The 26,050-nt window shown below is 40.3% G+C and overlaps 1 protein-coding gene across 1 annotated transcript in view; it reads left to right on the forward strand.

The window, feature by feature from the left end:
• FBXL17 (F-box and leucine rich repeat protein 17) overlaps positions 1–24,737 on the forward strand; it is a 251,453-nt gene extending 226,716 nt beyond the window's left edge. Inside the window, exons 4-6 of the mRNA XM_044064478.1 lie at positions 6,682–6,939; positions 24,338–24,469; positions 24,645–24,737. Coding sequence (XP_043920413.1) covers positions 6,682–6,939; positions 24,338–24,469; positions 24,645–24,737 — 483 coding nt within the window. The remainder of the gene's footprint in view (positions 1–6,681; positions 6,940–24,337; positions 24,470–24,644) is intronic.
• Positions 24,738–26,050: the final 1,313 nt, after the last annotated feature.

Genomic DNA, 26,050 nt, shown 5'->3' on the forward strand with positions numbered 1-26,050 from the left:
CTGCCCCTCTGAGGTCTGTCCGAGCTCGGAAAGGACCAAGGTTTAGCTGGCCAATTCCTGCTAAATCTAGGGGGTTGTACCTGTAGAAAATCTTTAACCGTCTGCATAGATTTGGCTTTGTCTTCCATTTTCTTCAATACTTCCTCAGCTTTGGCCCCAAACAAAACATTGTGTTGCAAAGGGGCATCTAAAAGCTTTTTTTTAACCTGCTCAGGCAAACTTTGCTCCTTTAACCAAGCGTGCCTTCTAATAACTGCGCCAGTTGCTGCAGCCCTGCAAGAAGCCTCCAAAGAATCAAAACCACAGTGCAGGGTATGTTTACCCACCTGCTCAGTAGCATGCAATAAATCCTGTAATTCCTTATTGTCTGCACCAACAGAAACAGCCGACATCTTTTGCTTTAACACAGACAAAAGGTATTGCTGATATTTTAACATATGAAATTGACAATTCAAAGCTCTAATAGACAATGTAGCAGAAGTATAAACTTTTTTGCCCCATCTTTCCAAGGCTCTGGACTCTCGGTCAGAGGGAATAGGATTCTTAGCAGAGGCCGCTTTAACACCCTTAGGCCCTGGGAAATAGTTTCTGGATCAGCTGAAGGATTCTTACATAGATATCTGTGGGAATCTGGAACCCTATAATACCTATCCGGTTTGACAGGAGCAGGAGGAAAAGAATCAGGAGAGAGAGATGCTTCTGTAAAAACATCATCCACAATGTCCAGTACAGGGGGAATAGCCAGGGGTCTATGCTGTGGAACCAGAAGAAAATCCCTAAGCCTTTTCTTAGATTCAGAGTATTCCTGCCCTTCCCAGTGAAAATGCTCTCCCATGTATGCAAGGTTTCCCCAAATGAATAATCCTCAGGAGGAGAGGCCAAAGGAAGGGATTCTTCAGCATCAGAATCCTCATAAGGAGGGAAGGAATAATCCTGCTCAGAAGAAGAAGCAGAAGAAATCGAAACTTGATCGGAGGAATCATAATCTGGCTCTAGCCTAGGTCTCTTGTCAGGAGGGGGATGAGAACCCCTGATCATAGTTAACAGGTCTTCAGCCATTCTAAGCATCTGTCTTTGAGGTCTAGGGCCCTGAACAGAAGGTGCCTGTGCATGCTGCTTTGTCTTTGCCGGAGCCTTAGTCTTTGCCTTTGTCCTTGACTGCAAAACTGGAGTCATCTGTACATGAAGCTGTGTAGGCCTAAAAACTCCCTCAGAAGCCGGTGCCTGCACAGCGGCTCTGGACCCATCTGAGGGAGCAATATCCGGAAGTCCAATCCCTGAAAAGTCTGAAGGCCCCATCGGCTCCTCACGGGAGTTGGTACAGGCAACCGATTCAAAAGTGGCGGATGACAGGGGCTGCGAAAGCACCTCACTGACGACAGCCGAACGGGCAACTGGCTCTGGTTGAATAAAGTCGTCCACTTTGGACCTCGGAGGCCTGTCTTTATCCTTGCGCCTCTTATACACTGCAGTAGCAGGATAAGAATCTGACAACATATTGTAATTAAATCTTTTTCCAAAATAATGGAAGGCAAAATTGTACCTACGCCTAACAGTGCTTTGATTAAACTTAGCACAAAACCTACAATTAGCTACGTCGTGGTCAGGACCTAAGCAAGGTATACAGCAAGAGTGAAGATCCTTATGAGGTATTTGCTTCCCACAAGAAATACAGTTATTAACTTTTTCTGACATCGGACTGGAGCAAGAAAAAGGTTTCCCCAACGGGGTACTTAGCTCAAAAGAAGAAGTCTTCGATTCAAAAGCCACCAAAAACAAACAGGAGTCGGCTGACCTGCACTTGCGAACTGCTTTGCAACAGACACCGCACAGCAAGAAAGACTGGGGAAAATGGCGTCGGCTGAGGTCTTTATACTCCTGGTGCACTGACTTCAGGGCAGGAGCGACTTCAGCCGATGTCGGACCCGACTTTGGGACTCTGGCCGATCGTGGGCTGCTGCCAGCAGGAAGAACCCTACAGTAATGACTAATAGTGAACCACGAAGAACATCACTTTTTATTAAGGATACCTACCAGACAATTCTGCATAGGTGACTGGATATTGATATTTGGTCATGAGTGAGAGATCTGCTTGGGATGGGGTGGGTGTGGTGGATGATGAGAGGTGGTGTTTGTGATTGTAAGGTAGTTAGATGGAAGACTGTGCTTTACAGGATATGGAATAGTGGAAGAGAAGGAAATGGGTACAGGGGTGGGGCAGATTCAGTGATTGGTGGTTAGCATGATGGGCGTGGCTAAGTTCAGTTGAAATGTAGCACTAGTGGGGGCGGGTGGGAATAGGAAGCAGGGAGGGGAGCGGACTGAGCCCGAGCGCAGCGGGGCTAACACTAACTCCAATTATATCAGTGGGCTTACTTGTTTCTTTTCTTTGTACACCAAATGTATCATTCCACTTGTTTCTGTTTACACCAAATGTGTCTGTTTGGCAGTATTGTACTAGTTTAATTTAATTATACTGATGCAGTCACACTGAAGTAGGTCTGGGGAAGCTTCCTCACCACAAGCAGGCCAAAAGATAACTTTCAAAAGGGCGCCGCTCAAGGAGACCCGCTAATATAGACTAGTTAATGTGCATGGGGGAGGAGGAAGTTAGAGGAGGGAGATACAAAATGGGGGAAGGTATAACCAGAAAAAGCCAGTAGAGATCTGTCCCGCCACCTCACAGAAGACTGCAAAGGAAAGTAATCAGCATAAGAAGTGGAAGCCTTGGAGCTGTAATGTCAGTGTAAGCAAGGAAGAGGTCAAAGCAGGAAATTAGGAGTGTAAGCAGTTAGTTGCAGAAACGCTACTTTAAGGCCTTGGTGTGCAAGTAATACAAAGGAAGGTAAATCTATCTGGGGGACAAAATACATCAAGTAAATGGTGCTTGCCTTACTTTACAAGTATTCAGTGTGGAAGCAGATCTATTTGGGACAAGATACAGCAAGTATATTGCTAAGTTATGACACCCAGTGGCAATAGACAAAGCTATAGTTGCCTGGGGGGGGCCTTGCAGGTGTGCATGCCGGCCAAAACAATGTTTAAAAAATAATTAGTAAAAGTAACAAATGTGCTGTAAAAGGAAATGTAAATAGCCAGTCACAATGTTTAAAACATAACTGTTAAGGACCACATCTGCTAATAACAAGAACTGTAAATATCCAGCCACCTATGCAGACTTGTCTGGTAGGTATCCTTATTAAAAAGTGTTATTCTTGGCTTGCAATAACTGTAGGGAGAAACCAGACCATAGCAGTGGTTTTATCTGGCAATGTTGCAGTTGCTGGGGGACCTAAGCTGCGATGATGCGCTATGCAGACTTGTCTGGTAGGTATCTTTATTGAAAAGTGTTATTCTTGGCTTGCAATAACTGTAGGGAGAAACCGGACCGTAGCAGTGGTTTTATCTGGCAATGTTGCAGTTGCTGGGGGGACCCGAGCTGCGATGATGCAGGTAGACCAAGTGTGTTATGCAGACTTGTCTGGTAGGTATCCTTATTAAAAAGTGTTATTCTTGGCTTGCAATAACTGTAGGGAGAAACCGGACCATAGCAGTGGTTTTATCTGGCAGTGTTGCAGTTGCTGGGGGGTGGGGTGCGAGCTGCAATGATGCAGGTAGACCAAGTGCAGACTTGTCTGGTAGGTATCCTTATTAAATAGTGTTGTTCTTGGCTTGCAATAACTGAAGGGAGAAACCGTAGCAGTTGTGTGGGTGTGGGTTGCTGTGTTTGTGGAAGGTGGAGATGTGCCTTTGTAAGTGTGGTGCGAATGTTATACATTATGAAATGGAGAAATTGAGTAAAATTTTGCTCAGTGAAGTCCCTAGCAATTTCATCACTGCTTGATTCAGACATACACATTCCCTTGTGTTTGTCAGTACTATGTTTGTGTGCATTGTTTTGGAGTGTGGTATCACTGTTACAGCTGCTGGTACTCTTTCTATACAAGTATATGGTTCTCCAGGAGTCTGTTGCTGAGAGGATGAGAAACACACTACGAATATGCAACTAAGACAAACTACATAAAGCAATAGTAAGAAAGTACTAGGTCACATCAGAGGCTTGGGAGGTCATTGTTAAGAAACTGAAAATTGTTGTAAAATTTATCATTAAATACCATAAGTTCAGGTTATACTATAGACTCCTTATCCAGACTTATAAATCTAATAACTTAGCCGGTGACTCTCTCTCTACTAACTCTGCAGGCAGAAAATGGAACCTACTACCTCCTGAGATTACCTCACTCTCTTCTCTAGGTCAGTTCAAAGCTAAACTCAAACTACACCTGGGGTCAAATTGGACTTGCTACTGTATCAAGCCTGGCTAACTCTTTCTCTAGATTTTGTGTAGATGTTATGTGTATGGATTGTCTTGATATTCTTTTGTAAACCTTCACCAAATATTCCATTACGCTGTTCGTGATATGTGACATGTAATGAAGTTTTTGAGATATGCAATGATTTTTTTTTATTTACTTTGGGAGCTTTTCTCCCCGGGCCACGCTGAAAATGGACATATATCCAGTCGGACTATCCCGGTTAACAAATGTAAAATAAAATAAAATAAATAAATACTATCAGAGAATAACTATGTAAAGATAACTATGTCAGCAGCCAAAATGCATTACAAGTTGAATATTTTACTGTGCACATTTTAAAAAATGGATAGACTAGCCTAAACTCTGGACTGATGAGTTTGCTTTTTTTTTTTATTATTGTTGGGAATTGCTATTCAGAGGTAAAGAGACATACAAGGGAGCAGTTTTAGTGGCACACCACACTATTTTTTTTTTTATTTCTCTTGTCATGCAAAGCTGACTAAATAGTTGAATCTAGCAAAGCTGGAAATGTGAGACTGTAGTCCACTGAAGGAGGGGAGATGGGAGGAGTAACCTGGCCAGGAACTGAAACTTGCAAAACTGCTCCTTGTGAAAAGTCTTTTTTATCTCAGTAATTTGTTGACACTTTTGCAAATTTTTTTCAGTGAATGTGTAGTACATCAGTAGGAACAACATTTGTAAAACTCAGCGCATACCAGTCAATGACACATGAGCTGCAGACTCTCAAACTTGGCAGTTTTTTTCAGGAGTTCCATTGTAAGTGAATGGAAGTCTAGTCTGACAACAAATGGTAGGGCTATTTGTCCTCACAGTCTGCATTATAGGGCAGATTTAGCTTTCCAAAGGAATCACCATGTCTGCCCCCATGAGGGCAGACAAGAGTAAAAACAAAATAAAATTAGGAATGAGTACTTATTTTGCTTATGGCGGCTTTGGGAGGTGTAGTAAATCATGGCAAGATAAAAAAAATATGTTTTCTTCATCATTTGCTCGTAGTGGTCCTTTAAGAAGAGGCAAAAGCAAAATAAGGTAATAAAGTAGGAAGAAACACACATACAGTAAAAGCAGATAAAGTGCAATTTTTTTTTTATTTTTTTTTTATATAACAATAGAAAACAAGCAAACTGATTTGAACAAATTACCCAGTTAACAGGTAAAAAACCTCAGAACTGAGCCATGTTCCAGCAGTCTTCAATCAGACAAGATTTGCTGCTCTGTGACAAGCATATTGAATGATACTTTCTTGTTAATTGGAAGTTGGAGTCCAGCAACCATCTGCAGAAACTGAACACTCTGACAGTTAAGTAGAAGTTTCTTTTAATGATCATTTACAGATGGACTGAGTAATGTAAATGACCAGAAGAGCCTTTTAATCCTACATTTACTCTGTGGTGTAGAAGAGTAAATCCCTGACTATGTCCCATATCATTCAGGATTGATTGGTGACCTAGGAAGGAGCTGGTTGGGGAAGGTGAAACTGAGTCACTGATGTTAGTGTATTTATCATTGGGGAGGACGGGCAACCTGACTTTGTTGCACTGCTAGAGATCGGGAGTTTGCATCAATAACACTGTATCAGCCTTTGTACTGGGGTTGCAAGACCATGTTTTATATTGTAGCCAAGCTGATATAAGTGAGCACCAAAGGGCCTGGCAGTGCATTCTTACTTCAGTGAAGCAGGCAGAGTTTTGAGTCATGATTAGGAAAACCTGATCACAGACAGGTTGGTGGGTTCCTGTTGAGGTCAGGATAATTAGAGACATGATGGTCAGTTGTTAATGGGAAGAAAAATCTCAGAGAAAAAATCCTAATATAACATTTTGCAGGCTTGTTGTTGATTAGTCCACAGGCATGAGGCAGAAGTCGCCCTCTTGCCTGTTTTCTGTACCCCTGCTTGTAGACATCCCTGCTGGTAAAATCCCCTTTCTCCATTCCCACCCTGGAGTCAGTTGTTAGAATGTTTTCTGTTTTTTTGTGTGAACAAAGACTTTGCTTCACCAGTGCATAAAGTGATGCCTTCCTTGCAGGGCATTAGTTGAAAAGACAAAGGCTGATGTTTAAGTGGTAAGCAAAACTCAGACCTAACTTTTGCTGTCAATTGCTTTAAACTAATGAATTTAAGGAAAGTCTGTGTTTTGCGCATCTGTTCTGCCTTTTTTGTTTGTTATCGTGTCCTCATAGTTGCATTGTTTTTAGAGTATTAATGTCTCCTAATTTACCTAGCAGGATATTTTAAGTTCTACCACTCTGTATCGTTGCTAAAAATTAACAGCACACTGAACGATAATAGCACAAGTTATTTTTAATCAGACTGATTTCATTAATATCTTATGCTTTTTGATAGGTTAAAGATGATGTATTGATCAGAATTGCTTCTTGGATTCAAAATTTGACCGAGATCAACATTTCTGATTGCCGAAATGTGACTGATAAAGGTGTATGTTTTCTTATCTCGAAGAGTCCTGGGCTACTAAAGTATACTGCCTGTCGCTGCAAACAGCTTAATAACAGCACACTTGACTCAATAGCACAAAATTGCCATTTGCTGCAGAAACTACATGTTGGCAATCAGGACAAACTTACAGATGAAGGACTAAAACAGGTAATGGGCCTCATTTTTATAACTGTAGGTTTTTAGGTCTTACTCTGTGTCTAATCCACTCAGCCCATTCATCTTATTTGTCTGTGTGCGTCTCTTGCTTTCGTCACCTCTCATCAACTTGGCCTCTTCACCTAATTCCTTTAAGACTTGTTATATCTAGATAATTGTCACTGAAGTGACACCCTGACCCCATGTGCAAAAATGGGAAAAAGGGGCTGTGGATGGATGGATGGATGGATATCCCCCTGTCCTGTAAGTTCTTGCCATTGTAGTGCCTGAGACAGGAAAAGTGTTTTCCATTATCCCAACCCATATGTCCATAGTGAGCCCTGTGTCATGGTGTAGTTCCTTGATGGTACTGTTAATGCTTCTAGTGATACCTGTGATTATTTATCTGACTGTTTGCAGTTGTGCCCTTTGAAGTAGGCCAACTTCCATGGTCTGTGGAAATGTCACTTTAAGAGCTACACTTATTCCATTCCATTACATCAAGGAGTGTTGTAGTATTACAACTCCACCTTGATGTTTAGCAGGGTAATCTGAATACCTGTTGCCATGCCCATATGTCATTGCAGAGAGACACAGACACATTATGTCTGGGAAAACGTATTAATTTTCTTTTTCCTTATCTGGCTGTTATCTGCTTAATGGAATCTGTGATTTCTTTTGTAAGGGTATTTATTTTGTAGTGTGATACTCCATTTACTTGTTACTTATTTGTTGATTCTGATGGTTGCAAATAGGAAACCATTAGCAATGCATTTGCCCTTTTTATTTAAGGTACACTTGTATAAAGGAAATTTGAACTGTAAACTTTAAATTCCTAATTTTTTGATAGCTTACCTTAGTGTGGAGTGAACAGCATCCCGCCTAGCAGCTATTAAGATTTATATGCAAAACTTTCCTTTCTTGCAGTCAATTCTAGCTCCATCTTGCCAGTTTTCTATATCCTTACTTACAAGCATCCATATTGGTAAAATATTTGTCCATTTCCACTCTACCTTAGCTCTTTCTGATTCTGTGCAAATGTAATATTCTGTGTGGTGGCTGTTTTTCTCCTTAAGGACTTGAATCCAAAATCCTAGTCTCTTCATCTCTCAGATTCCCTTCTGTTTCATCATCATCCTTTTCCACTTTTATTTATAGCCTTTTGCTTGAGTTATGTATAAGCCTTAACTGCTTAGCTATAAAGAGCATTTTCAAATCTGGTAACCCTTGCAAAACTTGTTCTTTGGAGACTGCTTATTCCACTAAACTTTTGCCCTCTTCTCGTCCCAAATAAATTCCTTCATCTCCTTATTAATTATTCATAACTTTTATGCTGGTTGATAAAAATATGCCTGCTCTGTGTTTAAGATAAAAGGGACTAAAAAGATTTTCACTGTTTGTATCTTAATTATCCATATCAATCAAGCTTCCATTTTCTCAGTTTTTGTAGTAACTTTGTTTTGTCACATCCCAGATATCCTTGGCTGCCATAACATAATTCTTTTTAATCCATGCACTGAATTACTGCAACTTGAAGTGCACCCATAAATATGGGCAGTGCTGAGCCAATTCATGTGCAGGTGCATAATTTATCTCTATATCTTTAATGTCCAAAAGACTTGAAGATAAAGCAAAATTAATGAAACTGTCTCAAAATGTTCCACAACACTGAAGTCTCTTTCTGGATTTATAAAGTACAACATCTGATCATCTGCAAATAGACAACTTTTTGTTGAAGCCAGCTTTTTTTGATTATCCTACCAGTTAATCCTTTAATTTCTGAGTCCCTTATTTTCTTTGCCTGTATCTCTGTATATAAAGCAATTAACAAAGGAGAGAAAGTGCACCCTTGCCCAGTTCCTCTGTCCCAACACAGCTTATCAGAGATGACCACCCCACATATTAATTCATGCCTCTAGTCCTTTGCCTACTCTTCTAATTAACCATAGTATTGTAACAGGGAATGCAAATGCCTCCATTGCCCTACTAATAAAATCCTAGCCTACTCTAGCGAAAGCTTTCTCTGCATCAAGACCTACCATCTACAGCAGTAGTTTTTTTAAATTCTTCTTCTCTGTAGATCCTTATTGTTCTATTAATGTCAAATGTTTGTTTCCCCTCCACAAAACCCCATTGATCCATATCTATCAATTTTGGCAATGCATTTGCCATTCTCTTAGCTAGTATAATGGTCAAAGCTCTCCATCTCTCAGACATCCTAATGGGGCCCGGCCACTCTAGGTCTCACAGTTCCACAGTATCCCAGTCCGTTGTTTGCTTACTGAGTACAGCACCTAGCCTGCCCACATAGGAGACGCTGCAGGTTTCCTGTATGGGTCTATATTACAAGATCAAAACTTTAGGTATTCGAATACCTGTAAATGTTGAAAGCTGAAAGCCGCGATTGGCCACTTCCACAAATTTTTCGTCAGTGAAAAAATTTGCTTGGCCTTTATGCGGTTTGCCCTTTTCTCCAATGTAGAGCAATCTCAGAGTTGGTATATTTAGTTAGGGGGGTGTGGGGGGCACAGCCCCCCATATCGGGTGTGTGTGTGTGTGTGTGTGTGTGTGTGTGTGTGTGTGTGTGGCGAACCCCCCCCCCCCACACACACACACTTTATTTGGGTTTAAATATTTGTTTTGTTTAATACGGCCAGGCAAATTCTTTCCCTGTGTGGAAGTAGCCGTTCATGGCTTTTAGGTTTCAACATTGAGATCGGGCTTTAGGTATTAGAGTACCTGAAGTTTTGATCTTATAATATAGACCCTCCTGTACATACTGTTTAAGTACTTTGCCATCTGTTAGAAAAGACACTTCCAGTTCCAATATTTCAGGTTACAATGTAGATTTCACTGGCATTCACAACATAGAAGCTCCACTGTGACACTGGAGATGCGATACCTGACACCCTCCTCCACCCAACCTTCTAGTCATATGCATGGCTTTCCACATTCACTTCCCATAATTGTTACCTGTGATATCATTGTTATTTTCTGTCATTGTAGCTCTCCCCACCTGTACATATGAGTGACTGTGCCCTGCCCACCCCTCTGGCCTTTGTGAGTATAGTAATGTCTTAATGTCTAATGCACATCACGGCCAGGCACTGCAGTGAAATGTATAGTATGAGTGCTTATGTGTACATCAGTTTTTTTCTGTATTGGCCATGTCCTGAGTTGTGAAATAGACATCTTTTTTCCAGAGCTAGAGCATATTGTGCCAACTTCTACATCACATGGGGTACCACTGCAGTCTCTTCCTTCTAATGTGTCCACTGTCAGATCATGAAAGGTCCCTATAACAATGATAGTCAATGCCACACAAACCTTTGTGTCCACTGGGATAGGCATTTTTCACATCTGATAATCCACATAGTAATATCCCTGTCCACCTGGTAGTGCCCTGGTTGTGGAGATGATGGCATGTTAGCTGTTGATGGACCCATCTGTCATGTGGAGGGCAAAGACGCACAATATTGGAGACACCTATTCCTGATACAGTCACTAATATTTTCTGCTCTGCTAATGCTGATGGTACTCCTGAAATGATGACATGAAGTTCCTGTACACCTGGAATTCTTGATGTTTACAGTAGATTATTGGCATGCTTCATCATGCTAATTTTATACATTTATGAATCCCTCCAGCATTTTTGTCATTTGTATACAATAGTTCTTTTAGCATTTTGACTCACAATTGCATGCCGTTTTGCCGTCATTCACTTACAATACATACAGTTCTCTTTCTCCTATAGTGTGGTCTTGCTGCATGTGTCTCTGAATTGCTCCTTCCCTGCTCACCACACTATTTCACGTAATGCTGTTTGTTATATGTTTATGAACGTCACCCCTCATATTTTACAGAGTACATTTGAATTGCTGTAAACTGTGAAGTCTGAGCACTATAAAAAATCCATCCTGTCTTCTAGTGAAGCTTCCTAGACCTCTGTCTCTTTTTAAATTCTTGGTAACTGTAACAGAAAAAGGGGCACTATATTCTATAAGTGCCCTCTCTGGACTAAAAAATTAGTAGTACTTTTTCCCCAATAAAAAATTGAAAGAGATGGGATGATACTTTTTAGATTATTTGATCGTTCTGCTTATTTGATATTTCTTGGTGTTTTTTTTCTGATGTATTACACAGGGGTGTAATCACGGCCAGGCATGATGTGCCGTGTGACATCTGTTTTATACACGGGTATGATTCATGATGTACTGATGCGTTATGTGACACATACATAAAGGAACACCTTTACGTTTTACAATTCTAAGATGCATTAATTTATTCTTACTCTGCTGTGTTGCAGTATTAACTCTGCCTGTATGTTGCTTACTGAAAAAAATAATCTTCAGACCATGAACAATTTAGGGGACAAGTTTGATGAGGCCAGATTGAAGTAATAGTTCCCAACTCCTTCTGTACTTGGCATCATTTGGGAAAGGAGCTAATAATAGTCTTGTATCAGTTTGTGACTGAATCCATCTTTATTAGATGGCTGATGGACGTGCTTTTCATTTAAATCTGTTTATTTGTAATTACATTGAATGCTGTCTTAGTATCTAGAAGGACAGTTTCCCAGAAAAGTTCATGAAAGCAAGCTTGGTTTGGTTAGATTAGCAGACCAATTCCTAGCTAAAATTACTGGTACAGATCTGTTGGGATTGCTCAAGTAATTTATTAATGTACTGTTTGTAGAATTATGCCTCAGTATCATCAGTACAGCTGTCTGCTATGGGATATAACTTGGAAAAACAGTCCCATAATATGCAGGAAGTAATCTTTTTTACTTATTTTTTACATGGTATGCTACTGTTGCTATAAAAAGTTCTGCTTTCATCTGAAACTTTTCTAGCTGGTCTCCTGCCACCCCTACCTCTCAGATGAGAGAAAAGGGCAACTACTATTGTTTCTGGCCTGAATTATTATGGGTTACGTCCCAATGTTAACTTATTTGGCCTTTGTGTTTGTGACCTCCTTTAAACTTGTGTTTGCCAAAGTCTCTGCCTTTATTTTGCTTGGCTGTGATGCAACAAATTTGTCTTGTCCTCAGCTATCAACTTTGACTTGATAAAACGCCCCAGAACATCTGGAAAGTACTGCACATAGCATAACGGGTTTGCAGAATGTACAACAAAGTATCAGAGTGCATATAACAGTAGCAGGTACTTTCCTTGACAACTGTCCTACTCTCCCCAGCTCCTCTTCACTGGACTATTACCGCCCTAGTGTTAGCCTGCACCTAGCTAGTGTAGCTGCCTGTGGCAACAGTTTGTGGCACCTTCTGTGCAGCACCTTTCCAGCCTTTAGAATAACAGTATTACAGGTCTAGCAAACTACTGCTTTTTGGCTTCCTTTAAAGTTAGTCTTGACAAATGACCAAGTACTCTTGTACAACCTTGCTAAATTTGAAAGGTGAGCAGTTTTTAAGTGCTTATAAATGGTTGCTAGCATTTAAGTGCATCTTCTTAAAGGTGTATATAGCTTGGCATTTTGTGGTCCCTGTGATCACATGCTTATTGTACCAATATTCTGTCTGCTAGCATCATTAGATCTTGTACGACTAATTGTCCACTGCTTTGTATTTCTTAGCTCTGGCTGGTTGTTTAGTGCATCACTGCTGGTTGCTGATTATTTACGGTCTTGCTGTAGTAGTAGTGCATGCCTTCCTGCATTACTTACGCTTTTCTGCACTGTATTTTATTATTCTGGCATGCAAACTTGATGTTGTTGCAATTGAGTACTGTGTTATGGCACCCATCCCTATTTCACCTACATCTACTTTTCGGATGTATGTTAATTACTGTGCCATTAAGCTTGCTGTTGAAACACTGAGTACTGTATTATGGCACATATACTTATTGTATCTCACATCTCTAGTAACATTTTGTATTATTTACCTTGTCGAATCACGTGACACTTTGCTTGTTGTATTCACCACATGTGAAGTCTTGGAGACTGCTGCATGTACAGCTTTTGGGATATTGTATTATGGTATCTGTGCCTTCTGCTCAGTAGTACACTAACAAACTGGTACTACATTGCTCACCAAATTGAGATATTCCTAGCTGCTGCTCAGACACTTAGTGTTTCTTTTGAACATCATTTTTATGCTGCAGCATCCATGCCTGCTTTTCAGTAGACTCTGTACTTTACTTTACTGTATTGTGCAGTCCTATAAGGAGCTGTATTGACTTGTACTGTACTGTACAGAGTTGCACTGTTTTCACTATCTTCTTATATCCTACAGTTATGGCAGTGTGTTGTGTCATACTGATATTGCTCAGTCTTCGCACTGATTTCACTGTTATTTATACATCATAAAACTCATTCATTTTAGCTGGACCAACTGTCATCAAATTCTATAACATCACATAGTATATGCCCCCTGGAATTTTGAGATCAAACATGGGTCCTTATTGTCGCTCTGCCTTATCTGTTGCCAGCCTTCTGTCACTGTGTACCCTGAGAAAGTGGATAGGCTGACATATGCTTACTGACAACAATTTGCTATCATTACAGAACGAGTCCACTTATGACAAGTGCATGTACTTGTTACAACTGGATGCAAACATGTCACACAAACTGATTATTGGTTCCTATACTAATACCACATGTACATATTAGAAGACAAATGCAAAACCTTTCAGTGCTGAAGTGCTCCAAAAATCACTTCCAAAATCACAAAGACACAAGTGTGGCACTGTAGAACTGAGCAGTGCAGTCAGACCTCTGATATTTTTCTGCACAAATGCTGATCCTATAGCAGATGATTCTTCCATTGCCACCATAGACGAGAGTCACTAGAGTGGTTTGGCGAAGCCCCTCGGCTACAGCAGTACTCCACTTGCCATGTTATTGTACTTGATGTTAGTGCCTGCATAGTTTAACATACCAATGCAGTTCTTCCAAGACTTTGCAAAGACAGGGTTAACAGCTTACTCTCAGATGCTGGAATGCAACATATCAACAGGGCACTGAAGTCCCTTCTCCCAAAGTATGAATATAACATGGTCATTGTTATGTGGGTGTGATTGACTTGCAATGCACTCCTTTGTATTGTAAATAGAGGGACTTGAAGTTTTCAGGGTACATCTTTAAGGGTGGAAGGAAATTAGTTTTGAGCAGTATCCTGTCATCTCCAAGAATGATGCTACAATGTAAGCAAGAGATGATTGGTTGAAGTCACTCATGTATCAAAGATAGTAAAGCACTGTAATATGTGAAAAGATGGTGCATCATTAGTATAATATACCGAATACAGTAGTTGTATGATATAAGAAAACCGTGAAAACCATGCAACCCTATGCAATACAACACAGTACAGTGCAGCTCAATATAAACAACACAGTGCAATACAGTACAGAATCTAATGAGCAGCAGGCATGGATGCTGCAGCTGAGTTACTGATGTCATGGAGGAGGTCTACTGTATATTAGCCTGGGGGAAATGGAAGGCAGACTCTCCTGTTTCTTGAGGAATGGCCTGCATCTTCTCTCCCCAGGGCTTTTGCATATTGGCTAAGACCTTCTTGACCCCCATAATAACTCTTTAGGCAGTGACAGGCTGCCAACATAGTAAATACAAATTTGAGTCTGGCAAATATTAGTGTAGTGCTATTTAATGGCAGGAGCCTGAATACGAAAATGCCCTCCCTTGGGGCTGTAATAACTCTTGAAAATGTAGATATCTGTGTTCTTACTGAAACCTGGTTTCAGAGCAGTGAGAGCACACCCTCCTTCCCTGGCTTTTCTGCCTGCAATTAGTGTAGGCCTGAAAATGCAGAGAACAGTAATGTGAATAGTGACATGGCTTTCTGTCCGAAATGTCATTACTTGTATAATAATGGACCTGGATATTAACCTTGAATTTATTTATTATCTTAATGTCAGTAAATAAGATCTCATTGTGATTGATAAACGGATATGCAGAGTAGTAGAATGTAAGATGAGCAGTTCGGATTCAGATCGGGATGCAGCACAATTGACCTGATGTTTGCATCGAGACAGATACTTCAGAAGAAGCTAGAGATGAGGAGAGAGTCCAACTGGACATTCCTAGACTTGGAGGAAGCATATGACAAGATCCCAAGAAAACTTATCTGGGCAGTAATGCAGTGATTTGAAGTACCAGAAACATTGGTAGAATTAGCGCAGGCTACATACAAGGACCCAGTGACTCTAGTATGAACAGTGTTCAGCCTCACAGAGAGGTTCCTAGTGGGAGTAGGTGTACACCAGGGCTCAGCTCTGAGCCCACTGCTGTTCATACTGGTGATGGACTACATTAGCAAACAGGATGGAGGGGACAGATCTACAAAGCTGCTGTATGCAGACGATGTGGCAGTACAGACAGACTCTGAGGTAGAACTTGAGCAAAGAATAGGAGAATGGAATGCAAATCTGAAGGCACATGGGATGAAACTAAGCACAGATAAGACGGTGGTAATGGCAGCAAATTGGGGAAATCAGAAGAAGCTGAGAATAGAGATAGAAGGGAAGATAGTGGAACAGGTTAATAGCTTCAAGTATCTGGGATGGGTGGTTGAGAAGAAGGGAAGTCTGAATGATGAGGTTAAAGGAAGAATCAGAGGGGCTGCAGCCAACTGACAGAATATCCGGTGTAGTCTTTGACAGAAGAATGCCAAAGAAGCTGAAAATTAAGGTGTACATGACAATGGTGTGATCAGTAAGTACTGCTGTATGGTACAGAAACCTGGGCAGTAAAGGCAGAACAGTTGAAGCTAGAGGTGATGGAAATGAAGTGCCTGAGAAAGGTGGTAGGATGCACAATGTGGGACAGACGAAGAAATGAGGACATAAGAGCAGAAGCCAAAGTAGCTCCAATTGCAGAAAAGATCAAAGAGAACAGATTACTGTGGTTTGGACACATGTGTAGAAAAGAAGACAATCTGGTGAGAAAGATTTGGGACAGACATTAAGAAGGTAAGAGGAAACGAGGACGTCCAGCAAAGAGGTGGATGGATTGTGTGAAAGAAGATCTGCGACAGTCAGGCATGAGTGTTGAAGAAGGCAGGAGTGTGACACTGAATCGAGAGAGTTGGCGACAGTTAACATGATACCCCGACCCCATGTAGACAAAATGGGAAAAAGGGGGCTGATGATGATGAGTAAATAAGACCTCATACCATATCCACACTACAAAACTTATAGCCGGTGACATACACCCACATCCAGGTCCAAACTCTAACCTCAGCTCCATCCAAAACTCCCCTCTCACACTAGCCCGCCGAATCACACCTCATAAACAAATTTCCTTCTATTCTATTAATACCCGAAGCATTCTGAAGAAAGTTGGTCAGTTTCATGCATGGATAGCGAATCATACCCCAGATGCTATTGTAGTGACCGAAACCTGGCTTAAACCCCACAACCTTTAATAAAGATATTCTCCCCCCCAGGTTATTACATAATTCGCCTTGACCATAAAAACAAAAAGGGTGGAGGAGTTGCCATAGTCTGTTCCAACAGTCTTACTATTTCTCACCTAACACAGTCTATCCCATCTTTCTCCCCAGCAGGAATACTGGCAGTTAACCTTAAACTCAATAACTACACCACAGTTACTATAGTAGCCACCTACATTCCACCTGGGGAAAATATTCCACTGCTGGAAAACATTCCCTCTTATCTCTCCCGGAACATCCCAAATGAAACAATCCTCCTCAGTGACATAAATATTAATTGGCTAACCATCAGTAACCCAGGATCCCCACACAATATTAATCTGTATGGATTTACTCAGCTAATTATCAAACCAACACATTTAAACAACTCCCACTCCACAAATGCCCTCATTGATTGGATACTTGTCTCAGCGCCTTCCAAATATCACAATCCAGAAACACCCTTCCCGATTCCCTGAGTGACCACTCACCCATAAAGCTGCTAAGATATACAAACCACCTCTCTAAACCACACAGATACATTACTAGACATAATCTCTCTAACTTCAACCCAGAAATATTTAACCCCCTCATATGTAGAGTATGCTGGAATTTCCTCATTCAGCTCCCCCTAGATGAAGCTGTCATTGCTTTCAACTCTACCTTTCTTGATATCATAAAGTCATTAGCCCCACCTTGTAAAATTAGGACAAAAGTGACAATATCCCCTTGGCTAACAAAAAACACACAAACTCTCATGAAGTCTAGAGATAAGTCCTGGAAAAAATGGCTACAAAGAAAAGACCCAACTGACCTGCAAAGATATAAAGAACAAAGAAACTTGGTCAGAAAGCTTGTCAATAAAGACAAAAAAGAATTCTATTATAACCCCCCATAACACTAAAATCTGACCCAAAAAATTCTAGAATGCTAGCAACCAAATATTTCATCCTGGAAACCCTACCTCACCCAACCCTAGCCCTGACAAGACACCAGTGGAGACTGCCAACACCTTCAATACTTACTTTGTTGAGTCAGTATCCAAACTCAACTCCAATAGCTCCAATACAAAGAACCCCAAAGGCCCAGCTTCCTCTTCAACAACTACCCCTCCCAAAACCTTTTCCCTCAAGCCCATCTCCACAACATATGTCCGAACCCTACTCTCTAAACTGAAACCATGCTCAGTATCTGCTGATAACATCCCATCATGCTTTCTTCAGACAGCTGCACACTCACTTGCCTTTCCCATCTCTGTCATTATAAACCGCTCAGTCTCTGAATCTAAAGTACCATCTGTCTGGAAACAGTTCTACACCCTACCTATCCACAAAGGAGGTAACTCCTCTGAAATCTCTAATTTCAGACCCATTGCCAGCCTCTTCCCCCCTGTCAAAAGTTCTTAAAAAAATGCACACTTACTCAAGTCATTGAACATCTCTCTCAAGAAAACCTACTTACTCCTACACAACATGATTTTCGAAAGAAACATAGCACCTGTACTGCTCTTCTGTCCTTCCTCAGTACTATTTCCCTGGCCAGAGATGACCATAAACTTATCTCCCATCTCTTCCTAGATCTCTCAAAGGCCTTGGATACTGTTTCTCACTCTCTACTATTAAACAAGCTGTCTAACCTCAACGTCTCCCCAGATACAGTGGCATGGTTTGCAAGCTATCTAAAAGATAGATTCCAATCAGTAAAATGAGACACTACTTTATCTACTCCCCTTACAATAAAAATGGGTGTGCTTCAAGGATCCATTTTAGGACCACTACTGTTCAACATTTTCACAAACTTGCTCTATACCTCTTGTCCAGTGTCCTCTATTATCCAGTACACTCATGACTCTACAGTCATAACAATAGCAAACTCTCTAAACTCTTATCAGCTACCCAGTCATCCTTTAACTCAGTGGAAACATGGCTCTCAAACAACCAACTCATCCTCAACCCTAAAAAAACAAAACTCCTACTCTTCCTCCCCAAAACAGCCAACCACATTAAGACCTCTTTTACTATCCAGTCACTTAGCAATACCCCTATTGTAGTGGAATCTAGCTCAAAACTCCTCAGTATCACAATTGATCAACTAAAATTTGATCTCCACATAAATAATTGTATCAGGAAAACTCACCTTAAATTAGGTCTACTATATAGAAATAAAAAATGTTCTCACTCAGGAAGCAAGAATTGCCCTCACTCACGCTTGCCTTTTCCCCTGCTTAACATACTGCTCGCAAATCCTCACTAACCTTACTAACCTTAATTCCTCTCTCCTTTTAGACTTGAGACTACATACCACAAAGTAGCTAGATTTGCAACTCAGCAATCCTATAGATCTTACCACTGTCTCTCTCTAAGATATTTAAACTGGCTTGAGCTGTCTCACCTCCTCCTTCTCTCTCAGCTTCAAACCATACAGTTCTTTACCAGCCATCTTTCTGTCCAGCTCTACACTCTGTCATCTCCACTATGCTCCTTCAAGAAACCTCCGCAGCTCTTCCCAAGACCTCTTAAATATTTATAAACCCAAGTCTAAAGCAGGGTGCAACTTATATAGCTACCACCCCTCTATTGAATGGAACAAACTCCCAAACTATTTAAACTAACCCTAAAAGAATATTTCAAAGGGCACTGGATCTGCCAATGCTCAAACCCACCTTGATAACACTCTGCTACACTCTGCTAATCTGTGTAGTCCTCCCTCTCTTGTATTTTACTGTATCCTGTATGATTTAAAAAAAACACTTCAGTGTTGCTTTTTTATATTTACTACTACTTTTAAAAAATGCTTTTGCAGTCATCTAGCAGTTTGTCAGTTTCTACTTCTATAATATCTGCATAATGACTAAATGTAATCTGTATATACTGGAGCTTTTCTCCCCGGGCCTCTGCTGAAAAAGGTCTTCGACTCAGTCAGACATTCCCGGTCAGCAAGTGTAAAATAAATAAATTAATTAATCCTGGCTAACTATGGAACCCTATCCATCATACCTGTAAATCAAGAACCTTCTTCATTAGCCCAGACACAATCATTCTAGGGGACTTTAACTACCCTTTCCATAAACTGGCAAACCTTTTACCTCTATAAATATACTCTGACATTTCATTGCTAAAGTAAAGGAAGTACTATTTCTCAGTAACCTACTAGAGGCACCAAGCATACTCATTGTTGCCCTCACCATCACAGTCCCTTTCTGCTCCATACCCAATGTCCGACCCTCACGGGTCATATCAGGTTATTATGCTGTTTTATTCATCATACAGTGCCAGTACAGATCACTGACCAACCCAACCATTTTTACAGACTTCTCAAGGCTAGTTTCCTTATGCACGATGAAGACTTAAAAAGCTTCAGCAGTCCCTCACCCCTCGATGACCCTGTGATAAATACCACCACACCTATCCAAAATTGATATTCTTGTTTCAACTCTTGCACAGAAGCTCTTGTTCCTGTTCACCATAAATACAATACCAAGTTTAGGAACAAACCCAAAGGATTTACCTTAAACAAATTCTGTAGCAACTGGAACAAGTTCATAGCCTTAATGAGAAGACCAAAACCGTGATGTGGTATAATCAGCCACAAAAGGTTTAACAAAGAGCTTGGAATAAGATCATGTTCTGCAGAACTAATTATGAAGTAAAACTTGCTACCATAGCAAAAGATAGACAAAAAACACTCTAATTATATAAAGAATCCTAGAAATAGTATCAGCACTGCTCCAAGTTTATCTCCAATGGCATCACCTATTAAACCCCTGAGGATATAGCCTACATCCTTGCAGATAAATTCAGCTCCAACTTTTCCCTTTTGTCTCTGTTGCCTCCAAGCTTCCCACTACAAAGTCTCCTGTAATCACCTCTGAACATATACTAAAACGCTGTCCAGATCCAAAAGCACCAGCACTGTGTGTCCAGATGACATACTAGTTTGCTGGTCAGTATGAAACACTTGCTATCAGATCCCCTTCCTTAAACAATTCAGCTACAGCTTGTCCACTGGACACATACCAAAAACTTGGAGAAAAACTGTAGTAGCACTCCTTCACAAGGGGAGACCCGACCTCTGACCCTGGTAACTGTAAAGCTATTAGTTTCACCTGCATTGCTTCATGGTGTTGGAACATGTCATTATAGACCTCAAGAACTAAGACATAAGGAACCAATAATCCCTACACCCTAGCCAGTTTAATAATAATAATAGCATCAACAGTAATAATAATAATAATGATGATATTATGATATGATTGATATTGATTATGATGACTGATTAAGATAATTATGATAATACCCATTTGTTAACCAAGTAGGCCCACTGACATACAGACCTTTTTCAGGGGCAACCTGGGAGTAATGTCTGATTAAGTTACTTAATCAAGGTCACACAGTAGACAAATGAGGACTGAGAGAATTGAACCCTGCCCAACAGGAATTACATTTCACAGCTTTAGACAATTAATGTCATGAAAAAAGGTAGATCATACCTATTAGACCTGGTAGACCTCTTTTGAAAGAGTAACAGCAGTACTGGTCGAGAGTAACTCCATGCTACGGCTTTTAACATTGTACCCTACTCCAACATTGACAAGCTGGTCAAACTCACAAATCCCTGTGTAGCCTGTTGGAGTGCCAACTGGCTCACTCATATACATCACTGTGTTTGTTGATGGTGAACTCTCTTCAAAGAGAGTTGTCGCCAGTATTGTATCCTAAGGCTAAGTTTTTGGGACCACTTCTATTTGGCATCTACCTCTCTAATGAGAAATCTGAAGTTAAAATAATCCATCTGATGAAGTTTGCAGATGTGGGGCCATTATAATCTCCCTTGAAGACATGTAGATCCTCTGTAAGGGCCTATCTTGGACATACTGTTGGTGTCAGGATGGTGGTTTAAAGCCGAATGCCAAAAATGTAACCTCATACAGTTTGTTAAAAAGGAGCTATTCCACATCTTCCCATGTAAATGACATATTCCCTTAAAATAGACACTGTCATTAGAGACCTAGGCATCTTCATGTGTAACAAATCACCATAAATCCACTTTGTTAGGAAAGCCCCCTGCTTCACCCAGTTGATCATTATGTGCAAATTCTGTGAGTCAGAAGGTCAGATCACCAGTACTTGTTTATCTTCAGGGCCACACTAGGTTATAATGCACCCTTCTTATATGTAGTTTGTCCAAACCCCTTACCTAACTTGAACAATTCCAGATGTTCCTTATAAAAATAAATAAGTAATCTTGATTATGAGCGCGCAATGTTATCCAGAACATGTGAAAGCCTTGTATTTGTATTTTTCCTTTGTCCCCTAAAGACTCCTAAATCATTATTTGCGTTTGGCCTACAGATCCACAAAAGACTAAATCCTGCTTTGATCTACTACGTATCCACAAGGCTGATAGCACAAATACAAGATCAAGGAACTTGCAGATCTATATTGCAGCATAAGTAGGACATGTGACCAATCTCTCTCCCAAAGAATCCTCCACTCTGGAATAAATTCCTACTTTCTGTAAAGCAAAGCCTGTCTGTCCACTTTCTTTAAATCTAAAAGTGGAAGCAGGATATGCCATATGGTAGCAGTTCAGATGAAAGATAATGACCAAACATTCAATTCTGAATGAAGAGCATATGTTTCCTAAGCTTCATTAAAAAAAAGACTCCACAGCAAAGAAAACTCCTTTTCAGATCTTTATTGAAGGTAATTATGATGAGCACTTTTGTCAATTACAAGACTTGTTCAGATCAAGCAGTAGTAACAGGGTTTTTAAATTCTATAGCAGGGGGCATGGGCTTGACAGTTAGCTTGATTGGACTCGAAGCGAGGGTGTGTTTGTTTATCTTCAAGTCTGTGGTTGGTGGAAAAAAATCCTCTTGATTAGCATTTAGAGTCCTAGGCTGTCTGCTGTCCCTTGTGCCCCCTGTTTTCAAAAGCTTTAACAGCTACTCACTAAAATACAGACTTGTTTCAGGTTATTATAAACCATTTCTTCAACTCTAGCTGATAAAGTGATTGGAAACCACGTATCTACCCCAGGTTTAGCAACACCAAATCCCTTATGTTCAAGGGGAGAAACTAACTAGGTATACCACTGGAACTGTAGTGGTTTGGCTTCAGAAAACTTAACTAGCCTGTTGCCTAGTAGCGACATAACATATTCATAAATTTGAATATGAACAACATTTAAATCTATGGTTAACTGACTACAGTATTTACTCATTATACGAAGTGATGAGTACCAGAGGGCATGTAGACTAACTGTAGGATTTAAGATGCATAGAAAATGTGTCGTTCTCTGTATTGTGTATTACTGTCCTTATGTCTGTTACCCCCCTTTTCCCATTTTCCGCACATGAAGTCAGGGTGTCACTTCAGCAGTGCCAATCTTCTAGAGACAAGGTTCACACTTCTGGGTGACTAGCCCTGTCACACTTCTTCCATACCACACACTTGCATGCACATTCATGCTGATGGCCAATTCAAATTGACTTACCACATGTCTTTGGAATGTAGGAAGAAGCTGCAGCACTTGGAGAAAACCCACACGAACACAGCAAGGGTATTCAGACTGCACACAAATCACCCCAGCAGAAAATCAAACCAGAGAACCTCTTTGCTTCTAAAAATGGAATTCATTTGTTTGGCTTCATGGCACATAACCACAAATTGACTAGTGACCTGTGAGCTGCTAATGCCAGCTTGCCTTTCCTGGTGGGAGGTGGTCTGATCCACTGCTCTGCCTGCACCTGTGCCAGGCTGTGTATGGGTTGGGTACATAAGCTTGGCTGTTATAAGCCGTATCCACGTTTGTCATTTTGGAGCCTTTGATGGAATGCACATGCTCACAAAGGGATAGCAAGGCTCACATATATGAACACACTCCTCAACTATTGGAGGAACCGTAGCTAGGGCCAGAAAACCCCTTTCGGTTTCCTTAGTAAAGTCTGCTGTACCCAGTTCTCAGCATGGACTTGATGATCAGGCAGGCATTATGATGCAAAAAGAATTTTAAACAATTTATTCATTGTCACCTTTTTCAGTCGCTTTGTTCATCCAAATCCTAGAGTGCAAGTGGGCAATAAAGCAACACTAATGCAATTTGGCCTGGGGGTTTGGTTATTTCAGTGTTAATTGTATTTCTTATGGGGTTCATGGTAAGTGAGGGGCTTTCTCTTCACTTTGAGAAAAAAAAAAATGTTGCTTCGTTGCACGGAGTTTCCTGATTTGACCAAGTGAACTTCTACTTCTTTCAAGGGGTGATGATTTTTGACCAATCCATCAGAAATTACATGAAAAAATTATATTCCAAAAGTAGTTTACAATGAAGAATAAAGTTTTAGTTCTTTGTCACTGTTGTACAGTTAATGTTGCATTTAACTTTGACTTTTTTTTTTTAACAGAAAGAAAAAAGAAAGCACTAATGCTTAATACAACAGTGATTTGGTACTCACCCTCTTAACTTTTGACATGCATGGGGGTACTATGACCAGCTGGTAAATGTGTTAAAAAAAAAAAAAAAAAAAAGACGGTGGTGTGGGGGGGGGGGGACTATTGCCTTATTTGTTTTGACTGTTATTGATTACAGAAGATTTACTTATCCTTCTGTGAAGTAGGAGATACTTAATATCTTGCATGGATTCTTCAGGCAGACTAAAACATGTTGGGACAACCACACACAAAATTTGTAGGCCTCCATTTCTTACCTGCTCTGTCACATAAAGTTTAACTGAGGAGGCACGTCATTGCTGATTTCCTAGGTTTCGTGCTTGATCTTGAGCTATGTCTGCTATGAGACTTTTCACCAGCAGTACAAAAAGTTTGCTTGTAGCAGGATTATAGTTGGAGTCCCTGTCTGTGTGATGTGATTTTTGGTGGTATTTTTTTTTAAAGACTGGATGGATAGTGTATCCCAGTCAGTTCTATGTGATGAGAAGCCAGTGTAAATGTACTTTTAACAGTGTAAGTCTATGTTTGTGTTTGACTTCCTGTTTTTTTCCTGCAGATAGGGGAGATGTGTCCAAAACTAAAGGATATTCACTTTGGTCAGTGCTACCAGCTCTCTGATGAAGGAATGGTTGCTATTGCTAAAGGTTGTCCAAACTTGCAAAGAATCTACATGCAGGAAAACAAAATGGTAAGTTAACATATTTGGCTAGTGTTACAAATTAGCTAAACAGAGCCCTAATATTGTATTGCTTCATGTCCTGCTGAAGGAATTGCCACTGGGAAATATTGAGTCTTCATTTTTAACCAGAAAACAAAATCGGTTTTAGTGTTTCTTGATGAGTTTAAATAATTTTATTTTTAAGATATCACATGGATTTCTTCTTCAAACAAGAACTGAGTATTGTAAAACATCCATTTACCGTGCTGTTTCGACATCTTTACTGAACAGACAGTAAAATAATTTGCTAGTCCGTTTTATGGGCAAGCCTTTTTAAATTCTCATTAGTTTTGCAGTTCTATGAATGGTGAATAAAATACTAAATTTTCATCTTGGTAGTTTGGCATTCTGTGTTGTCTTTTGAGTTCTTGTGATATTTGTTGAGTATTTTTTCATAACTTGTATTGCTTTGCAGGCAGACTCCTGGTTTCAAAGTAGTGCAAAACTAAAATGTATGGTTTTAAGTTTCAGAATTTTAAATTGTATTAACCAGTTTCAGAATAGTGATGCTACCTTTGTTTTCATATCTGTATAAGGCCCACCACTTAAGACAAGACTTGTATTTTTTCTTCTCCTTCAGCCAAGTTTTGTCAGGAACTCGTACTCTCTTTCTTGTGCTTGATAAATGTTCTGCTTCTGTCCAGTATCTAAATGGATAGACTTAAGGTGGTTAAGGGAGCTGAAGTCTATGGATACCTTCTAACTATGCTAATGACTGGGATAGACATCTAGTGAAAGCGTTACATTTTTTGTTTCTACTCTTCCCTTTTGCATCAGTTTGTAATTTCATTAGTGGTTACTGTCTGCCTCCTAGTCTCTGTCACGGGACAGTCTAGCACCAGCTTTCCCATCATTTGTCCCCTCAAGAGTAGCCATTTCTTCCTGTCTGCCCTCCTGTTCTGGGCTTGATGGTGAACATTAGACACTGTGTACACTGGTGGTCTTTACTTGCACAGAAATTATTTTTAAACTAGTCTGGTTTTATTTTTATATATATGAACTGGGCACATTAATATCCCTTTTGAGGGGCAACCCAGAACTTCTGTCTGATTAAATCACTTATGCAGAGTAGCACATTTTGCAGGTATAAATTGAGGGAATCACACCCAAGACTACAGGATGAAACTCATTACCAGCATATAGCCTTAACTATTGAAGTTAAACTGCCAGACTAGATGACTGAATCATTGTTGCTTGATAATATTTTTTTTTTACTAACGGTTTCTTTGCTCAGACTACTGAGCAACCATTAATGTTTTTTGTTGTCCTGTCCACAATAGTCGGCTGAATTTTTCTTTGTGTTTGTCTATATTTTTTCATATAGTGTGATATACTGGGGCATTGCACTGCTTTCACACAAAACTACGTTGTAGAGTAGTACACATTTCCATAAGATACTCCGACATAATCTTAGCTGTGGTGGTGGTGCTGCGGTAGCATTGTCGCCTCGCAGTAAGACGTTGCCCCGTTCAGTTCTCGGCTAGAGAGTCTTCTGTGTGGAGATATGCGTGAATGGGCGTACCTTCGTTGAAGGTTGTGCATCAGGGCTGG

Source organism: Protopterus annectens, chromosome 2.part2 (genome assembly GCF_019279795.1).
Source record: "Protopterus annectens isolate FY-2018-M chromosome 2.part2, PAN1.0, whole genome shotgun sequence".
NCBI classification, from domain to species: Eukaryota; Metazoa; Chordata; order Ceratodontiformes; family Protopteridae; genus Protopterus; species Protopterus annectens.